Raw genomic sequence first — 21,716 nt, forward strand, 5'->3', positions numbered from 1 at the left:
CAATGTTTCATGGATTATGCTGTCTTTCTAATTCAAGAAGAGATTTTGCCAATATTGCACGCAAAATCAAGGTCTACGTATATACTACCAAGTATACTAAGTAGTATTTCCTATTATGGAAGTTCTCCCAATGCTCAGCTTAATCAACTCTAATGCTTCTGTGGATTTGATCTGTCTTTACTGTATTTAGAGACTATTTTGTGAATGTTGAATTGCCTTTAGACCTCCATGAAATTTTTATGTATGATACTCGCAATATATGGCTTCAATTTCATAATTATATTATATATAATGAATAATTTGTTTCTTTTCCACCCTCTCCACTAAAATAACCATTAACATCATCAAAATCACCGGTTTGATCCTAAAGGCCTCTTGGCTTGTCTAAACATGCTTTTTTTTTTGTTGTTCTTTTGTATTTTCTTAATAAAAAAATATAAATTTATTTTAATCTTTCAAAACTTTATAATTTAAACCTCTGAAAAAAGAAATTTGTCTTCATCACACTTCCACAAATGCTAACCTATATACTGTTGTTAATCCAACTTGAATATTGGGTTCAGGAGCAACTTTAAAGGGGGCAGCCAAGGGTATTGCCCAACCAAAATGAAAAAAAAAAATTAAAACCTTTTAAAAAAATAATAAATTAATACATGATAAAATTATATTTGAACCTCTTTAAAAATTTTGACTCTTCTATATATCTTTTTGATTTCGCCCCTATTTAGTGCTTCGTTATTTGGTTTAGTAGTGTAGCATGGTTGTTGGAAAATGGAGTGGGTCAATTTATTTCATATTTTTCAATGTGAATTTAATTTAAAATTTTTTTAATTAGTTGGTTTCTAGGAAATTCTGAAATATTATGCTTTTGACATGTAATTCTATGTTTTGATTGTTTTACGAGTGTGTTTGGTTCAGTGAAAAAGTAAAATGATAGAACGAAAGAATAAAAAAGTGAAAAGAAAATAAATTTTGGATGCACTTGATAAATAAGAAAAATGAGATGAAAAAATAAATAAAAAAGAAGACTATTTTCTATTCTAATGCATGAAAATGAACAGAAATCAGAGAGGAATGTATCTTAATTAAAATATACAAATTTCAACTTCATTTAATTTCTAAAAACAGTTTTTAATTTTGTTTTCAGAAAAGTGGTTTCATTTTCTATTTTTTAAATTGAATAATGGTAGAAACATGATAAATGAAATAAAATAATTTTTTTGTATTTATATAAATTCGAGTATCAAATTTAATATTTGAAAAATTGTTGAAAAAAGTATTTTGCTTTTATATAAGTTTGAACCAAAGTCAATTTATAGTTTTTCTAATTTTACAAAGCATTTTTAGTAAAACAGTGAAAGTAATTTTTTTTTTAATTTTCATATATTTTTCATTTTCATTTTTTTTAAATTTCAACCAAATACGTTTTACATTGTTTTCTATTTTCAAGGAAAACGAAAATGAAAATAACATCTGCTTTCTAAAACGAAATGAAACTTTATGCTCCATTTTGTTTTTGAAAATATTTTCTATTTTCATTTTCATTTTTTATTTTTAGAATATAGTTGTCACATCTCAAAATATAGTGAGTTCGATTAATCAGGTTATAAAATTATGAGGTTGAAATGAATATTAAAATTAAGGTAAAAAATAATTAATTAAATTATTTTTTTGGTGAATACAATACAGAGAAAAACTAATTAATTACATCCAACCCACGTAAGGGAAAACCTTTAGACATGTCCAAATCTAAAAGATTTTGTACCCTAAAGGAGGGAAAATCCAAAAGTTGTAGATCAAGGCTAGACGGAACCGCTTCTTTTGCCAAACAGTCAGCAACTTCATTTTGTTCTCTGGGAATATAGCTCAAAATCCATGAGTTTTCTTGAGATAACAGACTTTGAATTCGCCTGATAAGAGCCGAATAAGAACTGCCAAAGTTGCTTCCTTGAATGGCTCCAGGCTATCCGAGAGACTTATAACACAATCATGACCTTTTATTTGAATGAGCTTAATACCTTCTAAAATGTCCCAAAGTTTTGCATCAAAGATTGAACACTTTCCAAGATATCTATTGAAATCGAAAAGCCACTGTCCATTCAAGTCTCTAGCCACTCCCCCAGCGGAGGCACTCCCCGTATCCACACGTACTGCTCCATCAGTGTTAAGGAATATCGTAGAAACACAATCTTGCTCTTCCAAAGGAGAACCAATATCGCCACTCAAAACATCTTTAGGGATTGCAAAGCATTGAGAAGCCCAGCTAAAGGAATTGTTAATTACCTCTCTAAGACTCCATGGATGACCCTGGAATATAAAAAGATTACGATTCTTCCAAATCCGCCAAGCCAGGATTCCAAAAAGACAAGCCCAACTAGCTCCACCCGCCAAGTCCATCGAAGTATCCTGCACATTAACAAGAATCCACTCTTGTAAGTTAAGGGAAAAAAGTTTGTAGAGCGACTACCTGAAATGATCTGACTCCACACATCTTTAGCAGCAGAACAATCTCTGAGGATGTGGAAGATATCTTCCGAATGAAAGCCACATATAGGATAAAAAGGATCATCCGCTAAACCTCTTCTAATCCTTTCCATATTACTGAGAAGACGTTGTTTGAGAACTAACCAAAGGAAAAAAATGAACTCTTTGTGGTCCTGGAAATTTCCAGACACTTTTCCACTTATCATCCTTCGAACTCCAATCATCACTCCTACAAACCTTATAAGCACTCTTAACTGTAAAGTTTCCAGTCGAAGTGTGACCCCAGGAGATTATGTCTGGCCCCTCATAGGGGCAAAGAGGGGGGATAGCCACGATCAAATCAATCACCTCCTCCAGAAGCCAAATTCTAAACAAATCAAGATTCCACGATCCATCCGCATTTACCATTTCTTTAAGATAGCACTCAGGTCTAAGATCGACACCTAGTGGGAGGAACTTTACCAAAGGCCCCACATTAGGAATCCAAGCATCTTACCAACAACGAATTTGGCATCTATCCCCAACAGATCAAACTAAGTTTTCTCGGAGTAGAGGCCAAACTTTGGAGAGAGAATTCCAAAGAAACGAACCTCTGTCATGCCTAATAGAGATAGGAAGAGTATCAGTCAAACGATATTTGGCTCTAATAACCTAAACCTAAAGGCCTCTTTGTTGGTTACAATATTGAACCCCAGCTTAAGCAGAAACAAGATATTCTGGTCTCGTAACTTCCGTAATCCAAGCCCTACACAACATTTGGGTTGACAACTAGAATCCCAACCAATGAGAGACATCTTTTTCTTATGCTCAGATGAACCCCAAGTGAATCGCTTCACCAGACTCTCAATCTCATCGCAAATACTCCTAGGAATCAGTATGGATTGCATAAAATAGCTGGGAATAGACATGAGGACCGACTGGGCCAAAGTGATATGACCGGCAATGGATAAACTCTTAGCGTCTCAGCTTAGGAGTTTTCTTCTAACTTTTTCGACCACGAAATGCATAGTACCATTAGTCACCTCTGATGAAAAAGCAGAATACCAAGATAATGTCCGAGATTCTGGACTTTTTGAAATCCAAATAAAGAACTAATCGAGTTTGCCACTGTAACGTCCAAGCCTTTAGCGAAAAAGATGTTTGTTTTCCCAGCATTGATTTTATGCCCAGAGAAATCACAAAACCTTGCCAAAATATTCCTGATGAGTCGAATATGCTTCATATATGCTTTGCTGAAAATAACTAAATCATCAGCAAAGAACAAGTGCGAAATGGGAGGCCCAAAACGAGAGAGATGAATAGGGCTCCATTGTCTCTCCGAAATAGCCGAATGGATCTCTTGGCCAAGCCAATCCATACATAAAACGAAGAGATAAGGTAAGAGCGAGCATCCTTGTCAAATACCTTTAGCTGGCTTAAATTTGGACAAAGGAACTCCATTCCAAAGAACCTGCATCGAAGAATAGTAATAGAAGACATAATAATGTTAATAAGTAAAGTAGGGATACCAGCAGCCTGAAGAGAAGCTTTGATAAAGTCCCATCGTACTCTATCGTAAGCCTTCTCCAAATCAATCTTAATAGTCATCCATTTTCTTTTGGGAAAACTTCTCATCAAATGAATCACCTCTTGGGTGATAATGACATTATCAGTGATATTCCTACCTGAAATAAAACTAGCTTGCTTCGCTCCAATAATCTTTGGAAAAATGATCTTGAAACGATTCGCAACAATCTTCATCACAAGTTTATATAACATAAAGCACAGACTAATCGGTCTATATTGAGCAAATTCATCAGGATTATCAACCTTAGGAATGAGGAAAATTAACGTGTTATTCAACTCAGTGTCGATGGTGCCCCATTAAAGATACTTTTCACCCAATTACAAACCTCGTCCCCTACCGTATTCCACTGCTTCTGGAAAAAAAGTGCATGGAAACCATCACTGCCAGGAGCTTTGAGAGGTGCCATATCAAAGAGAGCCACCTTGATTTCCTCATTAGAAACATGCCTTTCCAAAAAAGAAATATCATCTTGACCAAGGCTAGGGAACTTACTAGGAGGTAAACATCCCATGGGTCCAGGTGGCTCCCCATATAAATTCTGTAGAAATTTATTAGCCTCAGCTTCAATAACTTCCGTGTCATAAATCCACTCCCCACAGTCGTTGCGAATCATAGTAATACGGTTATTCTTCCTTTGTCGTGTCGTACGAGTATGAAAGAACTTAGTATTGCGATCTCCAAGATTAAGCCAATCAAAACGAGCCTTTTGTTTCCACAGAAGTTCTTCGTGGCGAAGAACAGTCTCCAATTCTTGTCGAATCTTTAACTCTACCTGGGCTAGCCGATTAGACCCTGAGAGATCCATAATTTTCTAGATTTTAGTGAGCTCCTTAAGAAGAGACCTTTTATGAGAAGTGATACGATCGTAAATCGTCTTATTCCAATCCTTAAGCTCACGAGTGAACATACTTAAAGAATTAGATATGTCACCAGAGAAGTCCCAGTTATCTTCCACAAACTTTCCAAACTCGGGATGTTCAACCCATCCGGCCAGAAAACGAAAAGGCCGGCCTTTGGGGAGAGAGACCTTTGGATTTAATAAGAGGAGAAAAGACCTATGGTCGAACTTAATTTTTGGGAGATGAGTGACCAAACTATTGGGAAAAGCTTGAACCCAAGCTTCATTTCCCAAAGCCATATCAAGTCTTTCAAAAAGCAGTCCCCTATGCCAAGTAAAGGGTGGACCTCTGAACCCTAAATCATGAAGTTTAGCTTTATCCACAAAATCACCAAAGAGAGGGCAGTGCCTACCTGTAGACATACCACCTAATTTCTCAGATGGCAAAAGAATAACGTTGAAATCTCCAATAGCAACCCATGGAACGTTCCCTAAGGGAATCGAGCTTTTCAATATATCCCATAAATCCGAGCACTTCTGCTTATTCGGACTCCCATATACAAACGAATAAAGATAGAATTTGAAGAAAACGTAGTCCCAACCCGAGCCATGATGAATTGAGGATGATTAAAAATTATCTCAAGGCAAACAAAGTTCTTCCAACCAATCCAATACCCCCCGAGAAACCAATCGCTTTGACACGGTGTGAATTAGGGAAACCCAATTTAGCAATACTGTGATCTACTTTAGACCCACTAACTCTTGTCTCGAGTAGACTAATAATATCAGGACTATGTTCCTGATAATATTCTCAAAAAATACGAGGAAACTTAACACTAACACAACTTTGACAATTCCAAGAAAATATTGTAAAATTCATATATAAAAAATAATAATAATTAGAAAAACATACGAATTACTATCGGGAGGCATTGTCCCCATCCTTAACCAAGGCTCTCCCTTCCGATCTAGAATTAAGATCCTTACAAAGGTTAGGACTAGATATAAATTTAGCCATTTCCTCCATAGATTCGACCAAGGATACTCTATAATTTCCTGAAGCTTTGAACCGACTCCCACTACCACGCAAAGCATTGGACGCTTTTTGACCATTGCCCCAATTAAATCTTTACCACCAAACTTCTCTCTAGAAACGGGTACTCCTTCACCAAAATTTCCACAAGTAGATTTATCCGAGCTACCTTTTCCTTTTTTTATGGGAGGGGTCTTTAAAATTTATTGCAGAATGTTTCTCGGGTTCCAAGACATCCTCTGAAATAATAACAGGGGTGCCCTCAGAGCATTCGAAAGCCAGTTGAAGTGCGCTACAATATTATCAAAATTTCCACCATTTGAAACCCCTTGAACTTTATTTGAGCAATCCCCACATTTAACATCATCCACGACCATATCAATAATTGAACTGGCATGGTGCGTTGTACCTGCATTATTAAAATTAGAATTAGAATTAGAATTAAATTCTAGATTTTTAATTTCCTTGCGCAAGATTTGAGTAAAGTTATTATCATGCATTGGCCTTTTGTCCAAGGCATTTTGGCCCAAAATTATGTGCGAATTTGGTTCCTTCGTGGGCCCACCAGAAAGTTGTCCCAATTTAGCCCAGTTTTCCACCGCATCAGCTTCTTTGGAGAGCTCAGGATCTGAACTGGATTTATGAGCTAGGTCAGGAGTTAACCGCAGGCTGACATTCTTCAAAGCATCGTTCCCTTTTGGCCCATCTGTGGCCTTTACTTTGGAAGGCTTAGTGGGTATATTACTTGGACCAACACTAGAGTCCAAATCCCCCAAAGAGTTAACCCCAATTCTGGCATTTAGACTACCCTTTCTAGCATCATTAAAATCATAATCTCCCACCGACAGAAGATTCCTAACAGGCATATCATAAGTATCGCTATTTTCATCTTCCCCTATTAACGCTAAAAACCTAGACGCCAACGGTTCCTTCTGATGATTTTCCCCTTTAATCTCTCCTTTGTTAGATCTAGCATTTCCCCGACCATTCCTCAAATTTCGCTGCGATTTCCTCTCAACCGGCATCCACGGGCCAAATTCTGGTCTAGCTTCTTCGGCATTTCCACCAGCGGCCTTAACCGACACATCTTTGACTACTTCTGACTGGCTGATAGGATTTCGATTCGCATTCTCCTTAGGAGAAAAATCTTTGACATGACCATATTTTCCACGTCCAAAGCAAACCGTGGGGAGAGCCTCATATTCCACCCTCTGAGCGATGCCATCGATCAAAACCTGAGAAATCAAGGGTTTGTCGAGATTTAAAAAAATAGCAAGACGAACAAACCGGCCTCTGGATCTATTATCTGTGTGGAAATCCAGTTTGACAACTTTTCCAATAAGCCCCCCAATAGCCTCCACAATTTGCCGATGATACAAAAACCTCGGTAGACCCAGTAACCAAATCCAAGCCAAAACCACACTGGGATACAGTTGCATAGGGTTGAAATCCTTGGTCCAAGGTTGAACCGTGAGGTATTGTCCAAAGATGATCCATGGTCCTTGTGATAAAACACGATCATAATCAGCCCTTTTCAAAAAACGAACCAGGTAATAACCATTTTCAATATCCATAAGATGAAACGAAGAACAAGGTTTCCACAAGTTAGAAACACGATTATATAAAGTATTTAAAACAACGTTTCTCCCTAACAATTTAATAATAACTATTAGTTCCATTTCTTTATAAAGAATTTCTTTAACACGATCTGAGAAACTAATAGCTGGAATTCCATTGACGATAGAAACTTTCACGTCGTCTGCTAGTAGATTGATATCTCCATCACTCGCACTGTCCCTTCTGACAGAAGAATCATATGTTGGAAAATTTGGACATCACATATATAATAAGGATAATTACATGTTATTATTTACTATCATGATAGGTTAGCCCAAATTAAAAGTGATCTAATTTGGTTAGAATTTTATTGGGCTTTTAATTATTAAATAAAGAAAGTATGGGTCAAATATGTGTAGATACTCTTCTAATCAAATTCTAATTAATGATGGGCTAATTAGAATTTGATTAGAACTAATATGCTAAAGTTATAAATATTAGGGTTATGGTCCCAAATTATACACAAGATATCTTTTCTAATATCCCATCATTAGGAAAGAAAGAGTAGATATTCTCTGAGTTTCTTGTGTGCTAATTTGGAAGATCAAATCCCCAAGTTTCAGAAAGTTTCAAGGAATCCATGGATTCAAGTACGCTTCCGCATCTAGTTTTGTTCTTGATTTATTCTTAATGATTTGACATAACAGATCCTGGTTTATTAAGTTATATTGTAGATTTATTTTATAAATTCTAACAAGTGGCATCCGAGCCTCGTCATATCGAATCATTGGAAATTGATTCAGGTTCTTCATTTGAATAATTGATTCTTGAAATTTCATGGGTTTTATATTTCGGATATATATGTTGTTTTTTGAAAATTTATATTAAAGTTTTCTTTATCTTGAATTCATATTAAAAAAAATTGGGTGATTTTCATATTAAAATTGGGTAATATTATTTGATACCTACGTTTTTAAGTTTTATTTGAAAATATTGCGATTCAGTTCTTGTGTATTTGCAAGGCATGTGATTATTATTATTTTAATCCATATGACATTTAAAATACATATATATAAATATATATATAGAAATTGATTCATATCTATGTTTTGTTTGTTTATATAAATATATAAAATATGCATGCTTTGATTGGTTTAATGTTTTGGAAAATAATATAAATATATATTTATGTTTTATCTTTTAATTTGATTGAAAGATGAAATTAAGGTAAATATTTTGGAACAAATAAATTCAGATTTTGGCTTTTAATTAAGGATATCTAATATTTTAAATAAATTAGTTGAAACAAAATGTGACCTCTTTTGTGTAGATTAGTTTATTTGAAATACTAAGATGGTTATATGTTTTTGTGATTCATGCGTTTATTGATTGACCCAAAGGTAAGTTAATATTTGGCAAAATTACAACGACATCTGTTGTAACACCCTAATACCTGTGTCTAATATTAATTTAAATAATTAGAACAATAATTGCACGTTTCCAGGAGTAACTTCTATAGTATGCGCATACTAAAACAAGGGTAAAAATGTAAGGTGATTTTTCTCCTCTTGACCGAATACACATACATAATGTATCTTGAATGCTTAACATGTTAGTTCAAGCATAACATAATCACACTCATATCACAATATGAACTTATATGTCAAGTTGATTTCACTTCAAGATTTATATTTAAACCATTATCAAATCCATACATAGAACTTTAGCCATATTCGCATGCCTTTATATATACAATACTATCAAAATAGCAAACCTCCCAAAATATTATTCTATACATGCCATAATGTCTACTAGAGCTTTAAACAAAGATACCAAAAGGGTTGTCAAAAGATGTGATGACTTCGTAACGAATCCAAGCTTTCCTCAACAAGATGATCTATACAAAACCAATAAACACACCAAGTGAGTTATTAACTCAATAAGTCCTAAGAAATTTCAAAAATGTAATGATCCAATTATCTTAACAAAAATAAAGTTTCAATCCAATATTAGCCGAATTCAAACATGATATCACAAGGAAATCTTATGTCACATGTGTACATTATGAATTTGGTACATTCTTACCCGAATTCACTATGTACTCCTACACCATTTAATCGCAAATTGAAAAGACCATGGTAAATGTCATATGCATATCATTTGCGTATATATAAATGACAAACAATGTTCAATTAATTAAATAAAGCACAAACCAAGCCCCTCCATCTATCAATCAAATCTCCAATCCATTTAGATTCATTTATCACTAATTTATATCTTTGTTCAATTATATACTAATTGAGCCGATTACCTTTCTCTTCTTTCTCTCTTCCCAAGCATTATCTATTAATATACAGATTAAGATCAAGTCCCATGTCTAATATCCAGGCACATTTCATTACTCCCAGTTTAAAGTTCTAAACTTTTTCATTTGCACAAGCAATTCTCCACGATCGATATCGCACACTTAATGCTCGATTTAGAGGTCCGCACACATAGTGCCACGTTTCCCTCGCACACATAGTGCTATGTAATCTTGCACACATAGTGCCACGTAGTTTTTGCACACATAGTGCCACATAACCTCGCACACATAGTGCTGAAATTTCTTATCTATAGCTACCACAATGTCATAGATAGGTTGATAAATCTCACATTCAATTTTCAAAAATTCATACATACCATGATTTCTTATCCAACCTATTTTATGTCATTTATGTGCAATATTAATCGTAACTTAAATTACTTAGGAACTTACCTTTTTAGTCGGATGAACAACTCTGATCAGCTACTCAACCGCTTTCGCTTTTCCTTTGGCCGAACTTGGCTCCCTTTGATCTTGAGCTCCAACTAAGCAAATAAAATAACTCAATCATCGTAGCCCCAATTTATATTCAATCTTCATAGACACACACACAGATTCGGTATTCCATCTAGTATTAACCAAGCCATAACAATATAAAGTTTAACCTTTAAACTTAATGCACATTTAAACATACTTCTCATCTATTCCATTTATTCGCTACATAATACAAGATAAATTTCAGCAATTCACATTTCCAAATTTTTCAATACTAAATAATTTGTAAATTAATTAGCTAAACTCATTTTCGGTTAGTATTCATCTAAATACCATCAAGCTCATATACTTCTAATTTCATGAGTTCAACATCTTAATGTCCATTCAAATCACTCAAATAAATTTCTAATACATAATTTAAGTTACTCAAACAATCTAAATTTAAATTCGGCAAACACCATACCAAACTATTTTAATCAAATTCTCCATAGCACATAAACTAAAATATGCACATTAAAACTTGCTCAAATTTTCATTATGCCTTTCACTCCTAAAATATAAAAATATAAATCTTATTCCTCCATCCATATCTCGGTCAATTGCTCAAATTACTCCATAACATGAATTTTGCAGTTTAACTAATCGACCAGGACTCATTCGGCCTTAATACTTATTTGAATCATTTCTCATAAAAGAAAATAGAAAAAAAAATGAAATGAACATTTTATTTAAACCACATATAGCCGAATGCACAAAGTATTACCCAACTAACAATTCAATAAGATTTACCTCATTCTAACATCTACTTATTCAATTCAACATGAAAACAACCTCAAATTCCTACATCTTGATACACGGCCTAGTTGTAATACCCCATACCCGTACCTGAGACCGGGATAGGATACAAGGCATTACCGAAATTTTCAGAATAATTTTAATTAATTTATATTATTTAGTATTCATGTTTCATGTTTCATGTAACATCCTTTTCATATATTCAATTCAAAATATCATATAAAATACGATACAATACTTAAATTGTTATATTTACATGCTCATTCAGGTATCCGAACCTACATGACTAAATTGCAGAAATACCAAGATTTAGGGGCATATTGGTAATTTACCATTTTCCCAAATTTCACCCAATCTTAAATTGATAATTTCATTCAATTTATTAATTTAGATAATAAAACAATTTATTTCCTTCAATTTAGTCATTTTTGACATTTTTACAAAATTACCCCCTAAACTTTTACTTTTATTCAATTTAGTCCATGAGCTTAAAACATGTAAATTAGCCATGCTAACTGAATATTCATATATATTTTTCCTCCTCCTCCTCTCCAGTCCACATCCTTAATGTATATAACATTCTTGTAAGTACGATTTCACAATTTACTTATTAATGCTCACATCAAGCTGTTCACACAAGTCATAGTCACTCAATTATTTATAATTCGAGCTACAGAGCTCAAAATTAAGATCTGTAAATTTTCCCTGAAACAAGACTCACATATCATTCCACCATAAAATTTTCATAATTTTTTCTTTAGCCAATTAGTACATTTTATTCATTTAAGTTTCCCCTGTTTCACTATCCATAGTTCTGACCTCTTTTCACTAAAAATTAATTATATCACAGTAAAAAACTCGGATAATGTTTACATTGATTTCTATTGAAAATAGACTCATTAAGAATTCTAAGCATATAAATTTGAGACTCTAATTAATTTTATCCAATTTTTAGTGATTTTCCAAAGTCAAAACAGGAGAACCCGAATTCATTCTAACCTTGTCTCACAAAATTAAGTATATCTCATAATTTACAAATCCATTGCTTACACCGTTTCTTCTATGAAAAACTAGACTCAATAAGCTTTAATTTAATATTTTATTCATCTTCTAATTAGATTTATACAATTTATGGTGATTTTTCAAAGTTAGTCTACTGCTGCTGTCCAATATTGTTTTAGTTCAAGATGTTTATTACCATTTTTCCTCTAAATTTCACAGGTCATACAATTCAGTCCTTGCTCAATTAGCCCATCTATTAAGCTAATTTTTTCTCAATTAACATTTTATTCCATCATTCTAAACTATTACACAACCTTTGAAAATCAGAATTTTAACACTAAACCTTAATTCACAACTTTTTCACAATTAGGTCCTAAAATTAATTTCTATTGAAATTACTTGATAAAATCATCAAACAACAAAATCAAAGCTTCAAATTCATTTTATTTCATCATAAACAGCTAACACTTATCAATGATAGCTTTTAATTTTGCTCATAAAATCAAAAACTAATGAATTAAACACTTGAACCTAATTGTAAAAGTCACAAAAACATAAAAATCTCAAAGAAAAGGGAAAGAATTGAACTCACATATGTCAAAGTACGAAAAACCAGCAGCTTTAAGACCTCCCATGGCGTTTTTGCTGAAGAAAAATGATGATATCTCTAGATTTTTCAAATTTGTCTTGTTTTATATGTTTAGTTTGCAAAGTTTCTCATTTTGCCCTTGTTTCTCCTTGTCTTTTTTGCTGATTTTCTTGCCCAACCGTCCAGCCCATACAATTTGGGTCGAATTTCCTTTTAAATCCCTCCTTTTTAATCACTTAAACTATTTAATCACAATTTAATAAATTTCGCACTATTTCAATTTAGTTCTTTTTAATTAATTGACTAACCAAACGTTAAAATTTTCTAACGAAACTTTAATACTAACTTAATAACATTCCATATATATTTATAAAAATATTTATGGCTCGGTTTATAAATCCGAGGTCTCGATACCTCGTTTTCAACCAAATTTACCTAATTAATTCTTTTAAAATCGCAAAATTCACTAATTAAAAATAATTCTTTTAAGTTCGCGCTTGGCCTATAATTATTATTTGTTAAAACTTCTAAGCTTACTCGTCGGATTTAGTGATCTCGAATCACTGTTTCCGACACCATTGAAAAATTTGGCTGTTACACTAGTGCCCAAACCACCATAAAAATTTTGATTTTCTTGACATGGCCAAGAAATGCATTTAACAATTAACTTAAACACATAAAAAGACTTCAAATTCATTTCAAAACTTACTTCCAACTAGCAAAAGAGGGTGCCGAAATACTTTAGTGAAATTTCTCTTTTTTTCTTTCCTTTGGTTTCGGTTTTTGGCAAGAAGAAGAAGATGAACACTTAATTTTTTTTTCATTTCTTATTTTATTCATCTTAATATTTTTTTATTCATTTTATTTATGATATTATAATCACTTATCAATATAATATTATGATTAAAATAAACTTAGTGGAGGAACATCATTGCTTGGCCGGCCACTTAATGCATAATGGGCATTTTGCCATGCAAACCCAATCTTTCATACTTTGAAAATTATTTGATCCTCCCACATTTGCCTAACATATTTTCTAGGTTTCTCATCTAAGTCCTTTCAAGTGAAATTCACATTCATATGACTAAATTAAAACATCAAATTTTTCACACATGCACTATCACACATAGAAGATATAAAAATTAATTTTTAATAAATTTTATGATCAGTTTTGTGGTCCCGAAACCACATTCCGACTAGGGTCGAATTAGGGCTGTCACATCTGTGGTGATAAATGTGTGACAATTATAAAGTATTTTATGTAAGCAATAAGTTAGTCCAAAGATTAATTCATTGCTTGACATAATTTATTGTCAATGTTTGATTGCTACAACAAGAGTACCATTTACTGTTAATATTACTGTCCAAAGACTTGATATTAATGTAGTGTTTGGTATCTTGAGATGGGATTAGCCATTATATTGAATTTATTGTTTACTTATGAATATTGGTTTAAGCTTGTTTTTGTTCTCTATTCAGCTAATTCATCTTCTGCTGTTACAATATCTGCTAATATAAATTCTATACCCATGCTTAATGGAACTAATTTTAAGGAATGGAAAAGGCACTTACTTATAGTGCTTGGCTGTATGGACATAGACCTTGCACTAAGGGAAGAACAACCTGCACCTCTCACTGCGGAAAGCACCCCTGATATTAAGAGGGACTTTGAGAGGTGGGATCGTTCAAATCGCATGAGTCTAATGATCATGAAACACAGCATTCCAGAAGCCTTTAGGGGCACAGAATCTGAAGAGATTACTCAGGCCAAAGGTTTCCTTGATGAAATTGAGAAACGTTTTGCTAAAAATAATAAGGTTGAGATGACATCACTTCTGACTTCTTTGATGTCTATGAAGTATAAAGGTCAAGGAAACGTAAGGGAGTACATTATGGAGATGTTCCATACTGCTTCAAGACTTAAGGCACTTAAGATCGAGCTTTCTGAGGAATTGCTTGTTCTTATGGTTTTGGTATCACTTCCTGCACAGTTTAACCAATTTAAAATTAGTTATAACTGTCAAAAGGAGAAATGGCCCCTAAATGAGCTCATTTCTCATTGTGTGCAAGAGGAAGAAAGGTTGAAGCGTGATAAGTCTGAAAGTGCTCATTTGGCCAATGCCCCTAAGGACAAGGGCAAGAAAAGAAAATATCAGAATGAAGCTGCTAGGGGTCCAGCCCAAAAGAAACAACAACAAGCTACAAAGAGTTGTTTCTTTTGTAATAAGTCTGGACACGTAAAGAAAGATTGTACCAAATATTATGCTTGGTGTGTAAAGAAAGGTATAATTCTTAATTTGGTCTGTTCTAATATTAATTTAGCTTCAGTACCTAGAAACACTTGGTGGATAGATTCTGGTCCTACTACTCACATAAGTGTTTCTACGCAGGGTTGCCTGAGTTACCGAAAGCCAAGTGATGGTAAAGACACATCTTTATGGGCGATGGAAAATCGGTAGAAGTGGAAGCAATTGGGCATTTTAGGTTGTTATTAGAAACTGGTTTTTATTTGGATTTAAAAGACACTTTTGTTGTACCGTCATTTAGACGGAATTTAGTTTCTGTTTCTTCGTTGGACAAATTTGGATATTATTGTTCATTCGGAAACAATCAATTTAATTTGTCTTTAAATTCAAATGTTATTTGAACTGGTTATTTAAATACTTATGACAACCTTTATTTGCTAGAAATAGTTGTATCCTATAATGAAACCTTGCATGTGGAATCACGGGGTATTAAACGCAAATTAAATAAGGAAAATTCAGCATCATTATGGCATAGGCGCTTAGGTCATATCTCAAAAGTTAGAATTGAACGCCTTGTGTCTGATGATATTTTAAAGTCCCTTGACTTCTCAAACTTTGATGTTTGTGTCGATTGCATCAAGGGAAAACAGACCAAAACCAAGAGATTGGGTGCCAATAGAGCTTCAGACATCTTAGAATTAATTTATATAGATATTTGTGGGCCATTCCCTACGGTATCATAGAATGGTCAACAATATTTCATAACATTTATAGACGATTACTCACGTTATAGGTACCTATATCTCATTCATGAGAAATCTCAGTCTTTGGACGTGTTCAAAACTTATAAAGCTGAAGTTGAGAATCAACTCAACAAAAGGATTAAAAATGTTAGATCTGATCGTGGTGGTGAGTACTACGGTAGATATGATGGCTCAGGTGAACAATGTCCAGGACCATTTGCGAAATTCCTAGAGGAATGTGATATTGTCCCACAGTACACCATGCCAGGATCACCTAGTATGAATGGTGTAGCTGAAAGACGAAACAGAACTCTTAAGGATATGGTAAGGAGCATGATTGCTCATTCTACCTTACCTAAGTCCCTCTGGGGAGAAGCATTAAAGACAGCAACTTACATTCTGAATAGAGTACCCAATAAAGCAGTTGCAAAAACACCTAATGAGCTTTGGACAAGTCAAAAGCCTAGTCAAAAGCACTTTCACATTTGGGGATGTCCAGCTGAGGCAAGACCTTATAGGCCTCATGAAAAGAAATTGGACTCTAAAACAATAAGCAGCTACTTTATTGGCTATTCTGAGCGATCTAGGGGCTATAAATTTTATGATCCCATAATAAAGAATATTTTTGAGACAGGAACTGCAACATTTTTTGAGGATGTTGAGTTTGGAGGGAGAAATAAGGTTAGAGACATTGCTTTTAAGGAGGAATTGGATTCTAACTCAATTCCTACTATCACTTTTGATGATGTTCAGGTTCTTATACCTATCATTGATCAAGAAGTGAATCTAGAACCTTTACAAGACAATGTTGAACAACTCCCTATTCAAAATGAGGTAATTGTTCCAGAAGAACAAACTCAACAACCTCAAGAACAAGTGCCATTAAGGAGGTCCACAAGAGAAAGGAGAAATGCTATTCCAGATGATTATATTGTATTTCTCCAAGAACATGAGGATGATAATGGAATGATGGAAGATGATCCAATCAACTTTCATCAGGCCATGAAAAGTTCTAATTCTCAAAAGTGGATTGATGCATGAAAGATGAGTATAAATCTATGCAAGACAATAAAATTTGGGAACTTGTCCCATTACCTGAAGGTGCAAAACCAATTGGTTGTAAATGGATATTTAAAACCAAGAAGGATGCAAATGGTAATGTGGAAAGGTATAATGCACATCTTGTAGCTAAAGGATATACTTAGAAAGAAGGTATTAATTTTACAGAGACCTTCTCTTCAGTTTCATCGAAAGACTCCTTTAGGATAATCATGGCACTTATTGCTCATTTTGATCTTGAATTACATCAGATGGATGTTAAGACTGTGTTTCTTAATGGCGACATTGAAGAAACAATTTATATGGTGCAACCAGAAAATTTTGAGTCAAAAGACTCAAAGAATATGGTTTGCAAATTGACAAAATCCATCTATGGACTCAAACAAGCTTCCCGTCAATGGTACCACAAGTTTCATCAAATAATTATTTCGTTCGGTTTTGAAATAAATATTGTTGATGATTGTGTGTATCACAAATTCAATGGGAGTAAGTACATATTTCTGGTTCTATATGTTGATGACATTTTTCTTGCCACTAATGATATAGGCTTGTTGCACGAAACCAAGAGTTTTTTATCCAAGCATTTTGAGATGAAAGATCTTGGGGATGCCTCTTTTGTTTTAGGAATTCAGATACATCGAGATCGATCTTGAGGTATTCTTGGATTATCACAAAAGAGCTATATCGATAAAGTACTCAAAAGGTTTGGCATGCAGAATTGTAGACCAGGTGACACCCCTGTCGCTAAAGGAGACAAATTTAATCTTACTCAATGCCCTAAGAGTAACCTTGAAATTCATGAAATGCAAAAGATTCCCTATGCATCAGTTGTTGGGAGTTTAATGTATGCTCAAGTATGTACGCGTCTGGACGTTGCGTACATTGTTGGGATGTTAGGCAGATATTTAAGCAACCCTGGTATAGACCATTAGATAGCAACCAAAAGGGTTATGAGATATCTTCAGAGAACAAAAGATTACATGCTTAATTATAAGAGATCAAATCTTTTGGAGGTCATAGGGTATTTTGATTCTGATTTCGCTGGATGCCAAGATAGTAGGAAATCTACATCAGGCTATATTTACCTGTTAGCCAAAGGAGCTATATCTTGGAAAAGTGTCAAACAGACACTTGTAGCTTCATCCACTATGGCAGCAGAGTTTGTAGCATGCTATGAGGCATCAAACCATGGAATATGGTTGCGGAACTTTGTCACAGGGCTGCGTATTTTGGAGAATGTAAAAAGACCACTCAAATTATTTTGTGACAATAAGTCAGCAGTGCTATATTCCAATAACAACAGGAGTTCATCTAAGTCAAAGCATGTTGACATAAAGTTCCTAGTTGTAAAAGAAAGAGTGAAAATTGGTCAAATCTCCATAGAGCACATTGGGACAAACTCCATGATAGCGGATCCGCTCACAAAAGGTTTACCACCCAAGGTCTTTCATGAGCACACTGCTCACATGGGTGTTACATTGTTTGAGGATATCATGATTTAGTGGGAGTTTATATTTCAGACATTTATGTATTTGGTTATTTTCTGATCAGAAATATCTCTGTTTATTATTTTGAAATTGACCTCACTTAAGTTTAAGGAAGGACCAGTTGGAAATAGACATGTTTAGATCATATTGCATGTAATTTCCATGCTACACATCCATACTTGATCTATGTCATTTGGTTGTGTTAATATACGTGATCATGGATGGATTTAGTTATGATATTTGTAACGAAAGTCGCCTTGGTTCTATGTTAACATAATTAATGGACGAGATTGTACGGAATGCCTTTTGGATATGATAGTAAAAATTTTGAGCTCATAAGGTTATATAATGACATGTAATTATAAAGTAATTAGTATATATATGCGGTCCAAGTGGGAGATTGTTGGAAAATTTGGACATCACATATATAATAAGGATAATTACATGTTATTATTTACTATCATGATAGGTTAGCCCAAATTAAAAGTGATCTAATTTGGTTAGAATTTTATTGGGCTTTTAATTATTAAATAAATAAAGTATGGGTCAAATATGTGTAGATACTCTTCTAATCAAATTCTAATTAATGATGGGCTAATTAGAATTTGATTAGAACTAATATGCTAAGGTTATAAATATTAAGGTTATGGTCCCCAAATTATACACAAGATATCTTTTCTAATATCCCATCATTAGGAAAGAAAGAGCAGATATTCTCTTAGTTTCTTGTGTGCTAATTTGGAAGATCAAATCCCCAAGTTTTAGAAAGTTTCAAGGAATCCATGGATTCAGGTACGCTTCCGCATCTAGTTTTGTTCTTGATTTATTCTTAATGATTTGACATGACAGATCCTGGTTTATTAAGTTATATTGTAGATTTATTTTATAAATTCTAACATCATAGTGAACCATCATGGGGTTATTCGGAACTCCCCTCATAAGCTTATCCTTCCACGATGATTCTACATTCAAATTTGGGTCAACGATCAAGTCTTCAGAAGTTTTGCCAACCCAATCTTTAAACCTCACTTTCTTAGTGGTACGATCCTCAATAGAGTGAAGATCCCCATCATCTCCGTTCACAGACGCCGGCAAAGAAATAGAGACACTCGTTTCCATTTTCTCCATGTTCTCTTGCTTTTTTCTTCCTAGGTAATTAATTAAATTATTAAGATAATATATCAGGTTTTATTAGAACAAAACTTGATTGCGAGGTTTAATTTAAAAATAATGAGTTTTAATTGAATTAGGTCCTAATTGGAAAGTAGGTAAAATAAAATATTAGTAGTGAGTGTTGATTATATATATTAATAATTATATATGAACTAAAATAGGAGAGTATTAAAAAAAACAATAATAGTTAAATAAACTAAAAAAAATTGAGTAATTATAGAGAATAGACAAAATGAACCTCAAATATATATATAATTAATTGAGACATAGGGTTTAGTTTAAGTGGTAAAGCACTCTCCTCTTTTTCTTGTGGGATCAGGTTCAAATTCTATCCTTCCCTTTTACTTTGAAAAATCAACAATCTTATTCCTCCACAAGAAGGAATAATAATTAAATATGGTAGGAATTAAATGTGATTTGTGCAGTAGCTTAATGGTATAGCTTGCTTCCATCTCCTTAGCACACCTAGGTTTGAGTCCACATTTTCCCTTTTGTTTTAAATTCGGCAGTAACACTCCAAAAATGATATGTATAGTTCAACAATAGAATTTAATAAGAAGATAGCCTAATGGCTAAAACGCCAATTTCTCTATTAAAACTAGGATTCGAATCACACCACCCCTTTTGCTTTCCTTTTAAATCTGGCCAACTTTAAAAAATTACAGTCACGCCCCCAACTTTGAAAAAATTATAGTAATGCCCCAAATGTTTGTAAACCATAGGAATTCACACCAATCCAATCCCACCTAGAATTCATATCTTTAAAATTTAAATAAATTTAAAATTCCATATTTTCTTAATATTTTTATCGTAATTTAGAAATTTTATATATTTTTTAAATAAATTCAAATAGAAATCCATATTTTTTTATTTTTAATCCTAATAGAATTTATCATCCTTTCTTCTATTTATTCTCTATTTTTCCTTCAAAACTCATATTGCAAAATTCTTTCAAGTTCTTGGGTTCTTCCTTTTTCTCTTCCATTGTTAAATTTGTTTTCAATCAAGGAATGCAAAATCTTCAAAATCATTTCTCTTTTCTCGAGTAGATCATCAGTCTCTCCAACGCTAAAGTTTTTAGGTCTTCAAATCAGGTGTGGAATCTAAACTTAAAACATTATGTGTGATTAATTGTAGTGTTAGGAAATTAAAAGAATTGTTATGTGAACTATATAATATGTGAACCTCGAGGAAATATCATGCGAACACTATAGGAATTGTAACGTGAGCATGTAGAGATTACATATGAACCCTTAGAAATTATATGCGATCTTTAATTGCTTAATAGGTGAGTTACACATATTTAGTTATGCGAACCCTATACATGCTATGTGCGAACTCTATGTATGCTTATATGCATTATTGTTATTCTATTTTACACGCAACAAATATATGTATGTGTACGTAAGATTGATTGACTGGATGATTACATGTCATTTGATGATAAGTTGTGACAGTAAATGTGCTAATTAAGTATAGTATCAAATTTTGATAATGAGTATGATATGATGAGTATATGTGCATATTACGTGAAATTGGGAATGAAGGATGGAGGAGTTTTGTTGGAGACAGTGGCATTTTAAGTCCACACCGAAAGTCAGCATTGCATGAAGTAGGCGCAATATCATCCAAAACGAATAAGCTAGGATGGTAGGCTAAAAAGCCACCAAACTAGGCCAATCGAGATGATAGTTTATGTGTAAAACCATCTAAACCGAACAGGACGGGATGGTCACTTTAAAACACCATCAAAACTGAACCAATCAGGGGTGGTAGTAATAGTCATCGTCACAGATGACCAGTGAACGACCATCATCAAAAATCAAATTCGAGATTGTTAGTTATTGTTATGTGTTATGTGGGATGGTGTGTCGAGCAATGCTTGAAGGTGGTTCGGTTGGATGGGTGGGAAATTAAAACATAAATGTGCATCATAATTATATTTTGTATATGTACTGATTTATTATATGTTCCTCTTATTGTGCCTAAATTATTATTATGCTATGAATTAAATACATTACTGTACGATTGATTGTATATAATGATTTAAAATTAGTCAGACATTGAGCCGTTGTAAGCTCTTTCCCCCTTTTTCTTACCTCTCAGGTAATGAAGAAAATAGGGTTTGAGTCGGCATCGAAGGACCCTCGGATTAGCAAGTCATTTTTTTTATTAAGTTCCACTATTAAGTTTTCTTTAAAATTGCCCTTAATCAATTATTTTTGGGAATTGTTAGTTAATTATTTTATGCATGACATTTAAATATTGCTACTAGTATTTGTTTTTTGCTACTTTATAAAATACTCAAAGTATAGATAATACTTTTCTTGAAAGTCTTTCCAT

At 33.5% G+C, this 21,716-nt stretch overlaps 1 protein-coding gene across 1 annotated transcript; it reads right to left on the minus strand.

Moving 5' to 3' along the window:
- Positions 1–4,862: 4,862 nt before the first annotated feature.
- LOC107908079 (uncharacterized) lies at positions 4,863–19,328 on the minus strand. Its single transcript, XM_041111159.1, has 5 exons — positions 19,098–19,328; positions 17,799–17,884; positions 6,488–7,722; positions 6,183–6,331; positions 4,863–5,426 (listed from the first exon to the last, which is right to left on the minus strand). The coding sequence occupies exons 1-5, from the start codon at positions 19,326–19,328 to the stop codon at positions 4,863–4,865; spliced, it is 2,265 nt and encodes a 754-aa protein (XP_040967093.1).
- Between the last annotated feature and the right edge of the window lie 2,388 nt (positions 19,329–21,716).

The sequence above is a fragment of the Gossypium hirsutum genome, chromosome A04 (genome assembly GCF_007990345.1).
Source record: "Gossypium hirsutum isolate 1008001.06 chromosome A04, Gossypium_hirsutum_v2.1, whole genome shotgun sequence".
In the NCBI taxonomy this organism is placed as follows: Eukaryota; Viridiplantae; Streptophyta; class Magnoliopsida; order Malvales; family Malvaceae; genus Gossypium; species Gossypium hirsutum.

Excerpts from the sequence above, each read along its gene's own strand:
- LOC107908079 (XM_041111159.1), bottom strand. The coding sequence starts at position 19,328 with ATGGAGAAAATGGAAACGAGTGTCTCTATTTCTTTGCCGGCGTCTGTG. Across the intron at positions 17,885-19,097 it reads CCATGATGGTTCACTATGAT|CATGCTACAAACTCTGCTGC; the intron begins GTTAGAATTTAT and ends GATGCCTCATAG. Across the intron at positions 5,427-6,182 it reads GGCTTTCGAATGCTCTGAGG|AAGTGCTCGGATTTATGGGA; the intron begins GCACCCCTGTTA and ends CCGAATAAGCAG.